Source organism: Capricornis sumatraensis, chromosome 15, assembly GCF_032405125.1.
Source record: "Capricornis sumatraensis isolate serow.1 chromosome 15, serow.2, whole genome shotgun sequence".
Taxonomy (NCBI): domain Eukaryota; kingdom Metazoa; phylum Chordata; class Mammalia; order Artiodactyla; family Bovidae; genus Capricornis; species Capricornis sumatraensis.
Genome location: NC_091083.1, coordinates 29,342,201 through 29,354,656, shown reverse-complemented (window position 1 = coordinate 29,354,656; position 12,456 = coordinate 29,342,201). Strand labels below are relative to the sequence as shown.

The following is a 12,456-nucleotide window of genomic DNA, read 5'->3' as shown; positions in this document are numbered from 1 at the left end:
AATAAAGCTTCTGCGTCCTCACAGGAAAAGTGCAAAACAACTCACTCAACTTGTATTTAAAAAAAGACCCTGATGAAGACAGTATAACAAACCATGATGTGAAATCATGGAGTCAAATCCAAATTCACAATATATAAATCACAGGCCAAACTAAAAGGTTTTTTATCATAACAATTATGGCTTCCAAGCCAAAGAAAGCTTACTGTACTTCAAGAATCAACTAAAGTTGATAGATAGCAGGTATTTCTGTAAGTTGCAATAACAATTGAGTAGCGGCTGATTGCATAAATGTGTTGTGTCACATAATATCAAAGTTATTTGCAAAAATTATACAATCTGGAATGCTTGAATATGAGACACAACAAGGTACTGAAACAGACATTGATAAGAAAATGAGAGCCATCATTAATATAAAAGGGATTTTTGGATGCATTAAGTTAGCAGTGCTATCAAGGTTAAATAGGTAAAGTAAGTTCTTTTTAGTCAGCTACTTAGAATTTGGGGCATAGACATCGATACCTTCTTCTCCTTTGAAAATCTTGTACCTCTTCTGTGTCTTCTGGTTTGCTTTGCTTGGGATCTTCCAAGTCCCAAGGATACATATTGCTCAGGGACAGACATTGAGGTCTACTTCCCCCAAACATGCTAAAGTATAAGGATTTTCCCAGTGTACCCTGGGGAAAGACCTTCCTGGCCAATCTAACTTCTCCACTGAAGCCAGTCTCCCTACACCCTCTTTCATCCCTGTCTTCCCCATTTCCCCCGACTGACCAATACTCCATGGGTATTTCTGATCCTTGTATCTTCTGTCTTATATCAAATTCAGCATTTCTTCCTTCTCCTTTTCTTTCTGGGGATGCTACACTTTAAAAGCACCCCAGACCTCTTACTTTCGAGGCCCTGCTATCTTATTTGCACTTAAAGCAGAACAGGCAGGGAAAGCTACACTTCTTTCAGCATTTGGTTTATCTGGGGTCTCAAACTCCCAGGGACACACCTCAGCTCGTGACATTAAAGGTGGCTGAAAGTTATTACTTGAATTATGGGAGTCAGGCACATTTCGCTCAGAGGAAGATGTCTTTTTCTCCTGCTCTCCTAGTTGGTTGAGGTTTTCATTCTCCACTTTTGATGCTACAGCTTTGGGAGGCAGTTCTTCACACTGCCCAGCACACACACCGGTTGCACAATGATGGCCACTGTTCTCACCTTGAGCTCTTCCCAGGGGAACCTGAGTCTTAGACATCAAATTCTTCTCCTCTTCAAAGAGGGACTGACCTTGGCTCTCCCAAGGACACACCTCAGCCTTGTCTACACTCTTCAGATTGGACTGCTGACACAGGTCAGCTGCCTTAGGCTTGGGATGAGATTTCTCCTTTAAGGAAAAAGTTGGGTTTTTCTCCATTTCAGAAGCTGCAATCGACACGTGCTTTTGAACTTTCGAATCCAAAGGCCCAGGCCCGGGGGCCAGGTCATAGATCTCCCAGGGGCACACTTCCCCAATGTCAAAGTTGTCCTTCATCTGGGTGGCGCCTGGGCTCAGGTCTGAATTGGCAGTGGAGGGGTTGGCCCTTTGTTGCTTCATAATCCCCAATTTCTGGGGTTTTCGTGGCTCCTCAGAATGACTGTAGTTTGGCGGGGCAGAGTCTTGAGTCTCTGCATTATCTGAATTGGAGTATTTTCTGTTTGTCTCTTTCTCTCTGGGCAGAGCTTTCTGGGCTTTGGCCCGCTCCTCCATGCAGGCTGCCTGGGTTTTCCCAGCCAATCCAAGCGTTTTCTCCTTGGCACTGGCAATGACGCTGAGGGACTTCTGTAATACTGACGTGCGGGTGGGCCCGGGCTTCTTCTCCGAGCTGAGGTTGTGGGCACTGGCCGACTTACACACCAGAGGCACAGACTCAGTGGACACGGCCTGGCTGTCCTCTGGCAGGGGTCGGGATCGGTTCGCTCCCGCCGGAGATCCCAGCACAGAGTTGTCTGTAGCCTCCTCCTCCTCCCGGCTCTGGGCGGGCGGGCTGCCCGGGCCACCTGGTTGCTCCCGCACATGCTCATAGGTGCTGTGCGATTTCTTGAGCGAGAAGACCCGGTTCCGCAGGGACTCCTCCTTGGGCTTCCCAGCACCACCCGCAGCCTCCTGGGGGTTCCTCCTGCCTGCGCTGGACCCCTTAGCCGAGCCATGCTCCCCAGCATCCTTGTCCTCCTTGGAGCACTGCCGGCTGACCGTCTCTGGGATCTCGGTGATTCGCCTCATGATGGAACGGCCTAAGCCCTTCTTGGAGCACCGCTTTTTCTGAAGGTGGGGATTATTCGTGATCATCTTCTTCCTCTTATAGATTTCCAACTGGGCGTAAAGCTTCTTCAGCTCATCCTGCCAGAATAAGAGCAGATTCAAAGTGATGGGGGATGTAGAATTTCAGCCAGCTAATAACCCCTACTGTAATGTGAAGTCCATACCCGGAGCTCTTCTGAACATCTCTGCTCCTCAACTTTCTCCTGACTCCTCTGTATCTTGTTTCACAGAGTGTCTGAACTTTAGGACCTGAACCCCTGCATTCTGCACTTGCTTCACGGAATGGGCGTTTTGAACTTGTGAACTGCATGGACCAGGCTGAGCCTAGACCATGACAAAACACAGCCTGTTATCTACTGATAAAAACTTATTCCTGAATAATACTGGAAGCATCACGGAGCCATTGATAAAATTACACCTAATGTTAGATTAGGTTTTTACTGTACAACTGACCATCAAATACTAAAGCATCTTCTTCCTCCAAATGCTGACATATTGTCACAGATTACTTCAAATAATCCACACTCTGCTCACAGGTCTATTTACCTTCCCATCAGCAAGATCTCATAAACCATTATCATGGGACATATAACCAGTTTATCATCATGGCGGCTTAAGTCAGTTAAGATGATCAAGACTGGCCTGTGTGGTCTAACTTATACTGTGATTCTATGTTTCAGAATTGGATAAACTCTGCATGTGATGCCTTCAGTCCTTACATAATCACACAAGTTCTATAACACAAAGAAGAACACATGAACACCTGCCCACACATGTATGACATACGAATGGGCCTAATCTAAAACAGAAACGCAGAAATGCTGGTGTTACCCGAATGTCTTCTGGATCCAAGCTGTGCTCACTCCAGGCTGAATTGATACTGCTGTTCAGGTAGGATCCAGATCGGCCCATGTCTAGCTCATCTTCGTATGCTTCCGTTGCAATGTCATCTCGTGGGTTATTGCTTGAATGTGAAAACTGCAACAGAGATTCAATACGAGCTGTAGACATTAATCCACTGGAGGACAAGACATAATAATTTTTCTAAAGGTTCTAATGTTACATCATTCCCTCAGCTAAGATGAATTCATTCACTGAACTCTTTACAAGAGATTTGCTGTCATATTTTGTTCTGTTGTCCTTGTTACACGATAGAGTTCTCAGAATGAGGTATTAATAATACTTGGTTCACTCTTTGACTTCCATTTTCGTTTTTGTATTCTTTTCAGGTTCCCAAGGTTAACTCACATTATTTCTCTTCAATGATATTTGCATTTTGAAAATGAAAATAAGTAGAAGAACCCAAAGAAAGGTTCTCTGAGGGTACTCTGAGTACACTGTACTCTCAAAATAGCGATTTGGACCCACTGGCAACTGAGCAGAAATATTTTTTTCCAGCAGTGGGGTCTATCTGGTGTCATCTCACTTCACACAGAGGAGGCTGTATTTCATCTATGGGCACAAATTGGAATGATCACAGGACTGTGACTTTCAGTCCATCACACAGAGTTTCAAACAAACTACTTTCAAAACTGAGGGGATAGGAGCTCTGAATTCCAGCCTTGACTGTGTTGTCAGTGAGATCTTAACTGGGCCATGGAACCTCTGGGGAGCATGGTGATCCTTTTAGCTTACAGGGCTTGGGCTGGATGGTATCTAAGTTTAAAAGTGCAAAGAATCACTGAAATAACAGATTTTTTTCCCCTCTAGCTCATCAGTATTCTCAAGTTCCTCCTTCATCACCTTTTGGTATATTCTAATTATCTTCATGGAGTCTTTGGACATTTTTCAGTTTCATGTAGTCTCGCTGTCTCTACTCTTCTTCAAGTGCAGAAGTAAGAAAGAGGGAATCAGGTAAATGATGGGAACAGAGAGAATCTAAAGCATCCAGCCACACTTTACCCAATGAATAAACCAAGTGACTGTCCTGTGATAATTGGACATGGGTTCTCTTTTCTCAACTGGCCATCAGGTGAAATATTCCTTAAAAAAATGAATAGACCGCCCTTTGACACAGAAACACAGAGATGCTTTAATGTCAGTGGTTGTTCACATATTCAGCTAGGCAGGTAAACATAAATTGGAGATAATAGGTAAAATGGCAATTCTTTAAGTAATAATGAATATTTTGTATTTGGGACTGGCTGAGAAACCACAGAAACTGATGAGCTTTTCCACTCACTCTTCTATGTATGTTTGTGGGAACCACATGTGCCATAAACTTGAGGCCACAAAGATGAAGAAAACAGACCCCCGTCCTCCAAAATCTCACATGCTATTAGTTAAACCAGCTGGAGATTACTTATAAGAGTGGAATTATCTTTCTTGAGCAAAGTCTTAGAGATTATCGTGAGCTTAAAAAACAGTAATTTGTCAGGTATTGTCCATTTCCTGCTTTCTGATTTTTCCTTAACGTGTATCTCTATCTAAAATACTATTTTGAACATTTATTTTGTATGTCTTTTCCATTTCCTTCTCTCCTCCTCCGGAATATAAGTACCATGAGAGCACAGACCTAGGTCTGTTCATTACTCTTATTCTAGGATATTGAACAAAGCTCTTCAATACTGTTTTAAATTACTTATTTATATATCATAACATTTTCAATTTTAAACTATACAAACCAGTATTTTTTAGTATATTCTAATGTTGTACAATCATCACCACCATCTAATTCCAGAATGTTTTCATCACCCTCAAAAGAAATCTTTTTAAACCAATTAAGCAGTCACTCCAAGCCCCTCTTTTCCCCAGCCCATGGCACTACTCATCCACTATCTGTCGCTTCAGAGCTGTCTAGTTCATTTCATATAAATGGAATCATATAATATGTGGCCTCTTTTATCTGGCTTCCTTCACTTAGCTTAGTGTTTTAAAGGTTTGTACAAATTGTAGCATGTATCAGCACTTTATTTCTTTTAACTGATAAATAATATTTCGTTGTGTGAGTATCTGACATTCTGTTGCACATTATCAGTTGATGGACATTTGGGTTCTTACCACTTTTGGGCTACTGTGGATAATGCTGCTATGAACATTCATGTAAAAATTAAAGAAAAAAATTTAAACCAGCTTTATTGAGATATAATTCATATGCAGAGAACTACACATATTAAATGCCTACAATTTGATGAGTCCGGACATATGCAAACACCCATGATGCCTCACTACAATCAAGGTAAGAGACAGCATAAACAAATTTCTATATGAACATGTTCTTTCAATTCTTTCTGGAGCTCAACAACTTATTGAATCAATCAATAAATAGTCTGAGTATACACTCATCTAATAAAAATATAATCATATTATACAAAGTATAAAAATGGTTAAGATAAGCTGCAGTAACAGACTAATCCACAAAAATTATGACTAATTGGTGTCATTCAAGTAAGGAAGAAATTAGGCATGCCTCTCTGTTTAAAATTGCTTGGCTTTTCCAATCAGGTTGAATTTCAGTGCTTTGGTTAATTGTGAGAGCTGAGGCAGAGAAAGAAATCACAATTCTGATTTTGGCTAATGTCAAAAACAAGACCGGGAGCTGAGTGTGGCTCAGATCATGCACTCCTTATTGCCAAATTCAGACTTAAATTGAAGAAAGTAGGGAAAACCGCTAGACCATTCAGGTATGACCTAAATCAAATCCCTTATGATTATACAGTGGAAGTGAGAAATAGATTTAAGGGACTAGGTCTGATAGACAGAGTGGTGGATGAACTATGGATGGAGGTTCGTGACATTGAACAAGAGACAGGGATCAAGACCATCCCCAAGAAAAAGAAATGCAAAAAAGCAAAATGGCTGTCTGAGCTTCAAGCCCTACAAATAGCTGTGAAAAGAGAAGAAGTGAAAAGCAAGGGAGAAAAGGAAAGATATAAGCATCTGAATGTAGAGTTACAAAGAATAGCAAGGAGAGATAAGAAAGCTTTCCTCAGTAATCAATGCAAAGAAATAGAGGAAAAGAACAGAATGGGAAAGATTAGAGATCTCTTCAAGAAAATTAGAGATACCAAGGGAAAAGTTCATGGAAAGATGGGCTCGATAAAGGACAGAAATGGTCTGGACCTAACAGAAGCAGAAGATATTAAGAGGTGGCAAGAATACACAGAAGAACTGTACAAAAAAGATCTTCACGACCCAGATAACCACGATGGTGTGATCACTCACCTAGAGTCAGACATTCTGGAATGTGAAGTCAAGTGGGCCTTAGGAAGCATCACTATGAAGAAAGCTAGTGGAGGTGATGGAATTCCAGTGGAGCTATTTCAAATGCTGGAAGATGATGCTGTGAAAGTGTTGCACTCAATATGCCAGCAAATTTGGAAAACTCAGCAGTGGCCACAGGACTGGAAAAGATCAGTTTTCATTCCAATCCCAAAGAAAGGCAATGCCAAAGAATGCTCAAACTACTGCACAATTGCACTCATCTCACATGCTAGTAAAGTAATGCTCAAAATTCTCCAAGCCAGGCTTCAGCAATACATGAACTGTGAACTGCCAGATGTTCACGCTGGTTTTAGAAAGGACAGAGGAACCAGAGATCCAATTGCCAACATCCACTGGATCATGGAAAAAGCAAGAGAGTTCCAGAAAAACATCTATTTCTGCTTTATTGACTATGCCAAAGCCTTTGTGTGGATCACAATAAACTGTGGAAAATTCTGAAAGAGATGGCAATACCAGACCACCTGACCTGCCTCTTGAGAAACCTATATGCAGGTCAGGAAGTAACAGTTAGAACTAGACATGGAACAACAGACTGGTTCCAAATAGGAAAAGGAGTACATCAAGGCTGTATATTGTCACCCTGCTTATTTAACTTATATGCAGAGTACATCATGAGAAACCCTGGCCTGGAAGAAGCACAAGCTGGAATCAAGATTGCCGGGAGAAACATCAATAACCTCAGATATGCAGATGACACCACCCTTATGGCAGAAAGTGAAGAGGAGCTAAAAAGCCTCTTGATGAAAGTGAAAGAGGAGAGTGAAAAAGTTGGCTTAAAGCTCAACATTCAGAAAATGAAGATCATGGCATCTGGTCCCGTCACTTCATGGGAAATAGACAGGGAAATAGTAGAAACAGTGCCAGACTTTATTTTTGGGGGCTCCAAAATCACTGCAGATGGTGATTGCAGCCATGAAATTAAAAGACGCTTGCTCCTTGGAAGGAAAGTTATGACCAACCTAGATAGCATATTCAAAAGCAGAGACATTACTTTGCCAACAAAGGTCCATCTAGTCAAGGCTATGGTTTTTCCTGTGGTCATGTACGGATGTGAGAGTTGGACTGTGAAGAAAGCTGAGTGCCGAAGAATTGATGCTTTTGAACTGTGGCGTTGGAGAAGACTCTTAAGAGTCCCTTGGACCTCAAGGGGATCCAACCAGTCCATTCTGAAGGAGATCAGTCCTGGGTGTTCATTGGAAGGACTGATGCTAAAGCTGAAACTCCAGTACTTTGGCCACCTCATGTGAAGAGTTGACTCACTGGAAAAGACCCTGATGCTGGGAGGGATTGGGGGCAGAAGGAGAAGGGGACAACAGAGGATGAGATGGCTGGATGGCATCACCAACTCGATGGTCATGAGTTTGCATAAACTCCAGGAGTTGTTGATGGACAGGGAGGCCTGGTGTGCTGCGATTCATGGGATCGCAGAGGCAGACACGACTGAGCGACTGAACTGAACTGAACTGATATTATCGGACACTCTAAAGCTATATAATATTCTAATATTTTGTTTTTCTACATGTAGAAAAGGAAAATGATGATAATATTTATGTTTTCTCCCAAGCTTTGATATCATTTTATTCCAAGCAGACTTATTGCTATCATGTCATAGATGAGGAAACTGAAATTCAGAGAGATGAAAAGTCTTGGCTGACGCTATGTTACAGAATCATCTTGGGGTGGGCATGAGTTCAGAATCTCTGTATTCTGAGTCCTGGCCCACTTTCCTCCACTTCAGAATGCTGCCTAGAAAGTCTTTGTCAGAATCTCTCATTGTTAAGGAAGATTCTTTTTTACAATGCTATAATTATTTCTATTTACATAAAAATTCTCTGAATGATTAAAACACAACACTTTCTTGAATATGAATCCAAATAAGAGTATTCACAGAAAAAGACAATTCTGTTTAAAAATGATCTTGAGATTATAGTTACAATGAAAGGCCACTTTGAACCCCTAATAAGTAAAACATAAATAGATAGCAGAATGTTTGGAAAAGGACTGAACTGGATGATGACGGTTTTGTACAGACTAAGGTAGTTAAATATTATGTGAGATGTTTAATGAATCTCCAAAGAAAAGAGATGCCTATTAACAGTTTCCTGAGTTTTAAAAATACTGTAGCATGTTAAATGAATCTTCACACCACCTTTTGTCTATATTGCCAGATATTTTTCAAAGAAGAACCAATTTCATTCTCATTTAAAATAACTGTCTTGCAAGAGAAAAGGAATGTTGGAGAAATACCTTTGGAATCAAAAGCAACCCAATGGTGACTGTCACAGTCAAATGAGTATGTGCAAAATACAGCATCAGCATCCAATCAGACTGAAGTCTTGAGGCAAGAACAAATCTGAAATGAGAATTCACCATATTAGCAACCCAACAAGATTTCTACTTAAAACACTATGATACTTGCTTTTCCTCAATGTATCAGTAAAAGCAAGGAAGTAAGAAATCATACTGCTGTTTCTACAACATATATTGCATTGGCCAAAAAGTTCCTCCAGGTTTTTCTGTAAGATCTTACGGAAAAACTAAAATGCAAAGGAACTTTTTGGTCAACCCACTATTTTCATCACAGAAGAATAAGGGTCTAAGGAACCCTAACTAGATGCATAAGATATAAACTCTTTATTTCCTTAAATTATCAACAGTAAGAAAGATAGAATATACTTATATAAAGTACTAAACATTTTCTTATTTTGTAGGTAAGTTGAATGTGCAAAGCATTAGCAGTGAACACGTGAATTCTTCAAAAGAAGAGTAGGGTAAAAATTTATTGTTTCAGGGAAATTTGGATTATAAGACACAGTCAAATAACTCTTGATCATAACAGTCTTCATTTAAAAACATTAATCAGAACTAAGGGAAAAAAACTGGGTAAATATGTGTCTTAATGAATGATCCCAGAGACTGATATGGTAAACAATGTAATGGGAAAAATGAATGTACTAATGGGTTATAAAGTATATCTATTTTAAACTATTTTTAAACACTGAAATATAGTAGATGTATAAAGTACATCTTTTAAAATACAAATTTTAGTTTTTATAGAGTATCAAATTATTTTAAAATAATTTGAAATGTCATATTTAAAATCTTATAGAGGAATTTATAATGCTCTGTTCCAGGACAGCCCTGCAAGTAACATGTGTAGGAAAAATTCATTATTGATACCTGTCCTCACAATTTTGGAATATTTTGACAAATCAGTAAGTACATGTACAAACTAAAACTCATGTTTTAAGGATTCATCTTTATGCAAAAATCAGGTATTGCTTTTATTAAGGTCATTTTGCACTCATATTCTTTTAATGTTTTCCATCTATTGTTTATCCATGAAAGCTAACTATGAGATTTTGGAATTAGAGAATTAGCATTTTGTTTCAGTGATACACATCATCAAATTTGAAAAGCGAAATCCTAAGAGAATGCTTATTATATAATCGTGAAATAAACATGTGTGCATGTGTCCTAAGTCACTTCAGTCATGTCTGGCTCTTTGCAATGTTATGGACTGTAGCCTGCCAGGCTCCTCTGTCCTCTGTCTATGAGATTCTCCAGGCAAGAATACAAGAGTGGGTTGTCACTTCCTATTCCAGGGGATCTTCCTGACCTAGGGACTGAACTCGGGTCTCTTGCATTGCAGGCGTGTTCTTTACCCTGGGTTCGGAAGACCCCCTGGAGAAGAAAATGCCAATCCACTCCGTATTCTTGCCTGGGAAATCCTATGCAGAGAGGAGCCTGGCGGGCTACAGTCCATGCGGTCACGAAGAGTTGGACAGGACTGAAGGACTAACACACATACTTTCTTTACCACTAGCACAACCTGGGAAGTCCGAAATAAACATATATGAATCTAAAAATAGAGGAGATTAATTTTATTTCTGCATTATATCATATTCAAGACAAATTTACTAAATACATATTATTAATATTTAAGATAAAATTTCCATCAAGGCTATTTCTTCCTCATTTTTACCCCCATCTCCCTACTCCTCCAAAATCAAGGTCAAATGGAAGCTCAGGGGTTATCAAAATGCAGAGAGAGTCTTTTCCCTGTGTCTGGAGATATAAGCAACATAGACTTAGAAGTGCAAAACAACTATGGTCTTTCACAGACAACTAAAAGAGATTCTCTGGATTAACATCTTTCTGAATTCCTTTGTGAGAAGGGTAGCTTCATACCTGCTTTGAACATGACTGAATATTCACTGTGTTCAGGGATGGAATACTTTGGAATCCTATCTATGCTAGGTCAGGTAAGATTTCTTTTTAAGAGCTAAAATAGGATTATTTAACTCAATAAAAAGTTACAGTCTTTGAGACAAGAGTACTGAAGCACTGAAGCAATATAAAATGTACCCCTGAAAATAATACAATGCCAATCTTCTGGGGCCATAGCCAGTCCTGAAGTAGACAGGTGTATCAGAGGAGATGGATTTACAGTCTAAAAGCATCCTATGTAAAGGGAATTCCTATCTCAAATGCCAACAGAAGTTGAAACCAGCGTGACAATATCTAGAGAAAAGAATGGATATGTATGTTTTGAATTAAACCAGTGACACTTCCAAAAAATAATTTTGAAATATACTAACATCAGTTGTCCTTAATCAGCTTTTAATTACTGACAGATTTTAGGTTGTACTTCTGATCAGAAATATCTTAAGAACAACTGGATTTTGCAGTAGTATTAAAGCTATGTTTTAAACAAATAGTATTTCAACTAAATAGGTCTAAAAGTCAGGTGCATAGAAATATTTGAAAATTGAGGTTAAGAATAAAGGCAGACTTTTAAAAAGTTTTGCAGTTTCCCAAAAGTTAGATTTCTGCTCAGTACTAAAAATAAGTAAAGAATTAGAACTTACTGAGCAAAATGCTTTCTCATTATTCATCCTTCTAGACTTAAACCTTTTAGGTTATTTTAGGTTCTTTTTGTTCAGTCTGATAGTTTGGTAAGAAAGATAGCAAATCTGTACATAATCTGTAGTAACAGTTTTTAATTTATATATATGCATGTACAAATATGTATACATAATTTCATATTTTAAGCAGATAAGAAGAACATATATATCCTATTGATATAAAATATCTTTGCTGATGTTGGGTGCCTTATTTAATATTATTTCACTCCAGGAAAAATTTGCCAAGATAGATCCAGCTGATTTAAATTGTTATCGCTTCTTATCCTTGAATAGAGCTTGTGTCTAAATATAAGCTCATGGTTTATATGATTCTTCTGGTTGAGCTGGTGGGCTGTTTGGGACTCTGTAGGAAAGGTCTAAGCAAAATAGGAAAGTTATTTTTAACAAGTATTTAACATGTTTCCTATCACTTTTTAGCTCTGTTAAAACAGTGTTTTCTGAAGTGTGGCTGTGCATTCAGATATCAACTGAATGCAAGACATCATTTTATGATTACTGACTACAGTGAGAGATGATAAACATCCTGTAAAACTTCCACAGATCATCACTTTTTCATCCTTTCATTAATCTCTATCTTTCCACTGAGGGCCAAGACTAATACTCAAAATTTCTAATTACTTTAAGTGTGTCTTAACTTTTAATGTATATCAAGTAATTGAACGGCATCTCTTTGTTGTTTTTCAAACTAATGGATTCCTTTTATTTTCTTGCTGAGATTTATTTTCAATTATGAATCAGGTGAAAATTCTCAAAAGATAAGTCATGCATCTTTCATTTTCTTCGTTTTTCATAAGCCACTTTCTTTCTTCTTTGTACTCTTTGGTATGGAACCATATGGAATAACAAGAAACGGAGGGCCAGGCAATATATTCTTACCATAGAAAAGTCATCCCTACAGTGTGAGGATGAAAAAAATCCAACTGCACACAAAAATCCAACCATCAACTTGGAATGGATTTTGCTTTTGAATTCAACCGACTTCACATATGTAAGTTATCTGAGTGTTAGGATTTTGAA

The 12,456-nt window shown here is 38.9% G+C and overlaps 1 protein-coding gene across 1 annotated transcript in view; it reads right to left on the bottom strand.

Annotated features, from left to right (window-relative positions):
* Positions 1-886: 886 nt before the first annotated feature.
* Positions 887-12,456, bottom strand: part of GPR158 (G protein-coupled receptor 158) — a 301,443-nt gene continuing 289,873 nt past the window's right edge. Inside the window, exons 9-11 of the mRNA XM_068987841.1 lie at positions 8,759-8,864; positions 3,119-3,265; positions 887-2,365 (exon numbers count right to left, since the gene is read on the bottom strand). Of these exons, the coding sequence (XP_068843942.1) occupies positions 887-2,365; positions 3,119-3,265; positions 8,759-8,864 (1,732 nt within the window). The remainder of the gene's footprint in view (positions 2,366-3,118; positions 3,266-8,758; positions 8,865-12,456) is intronic.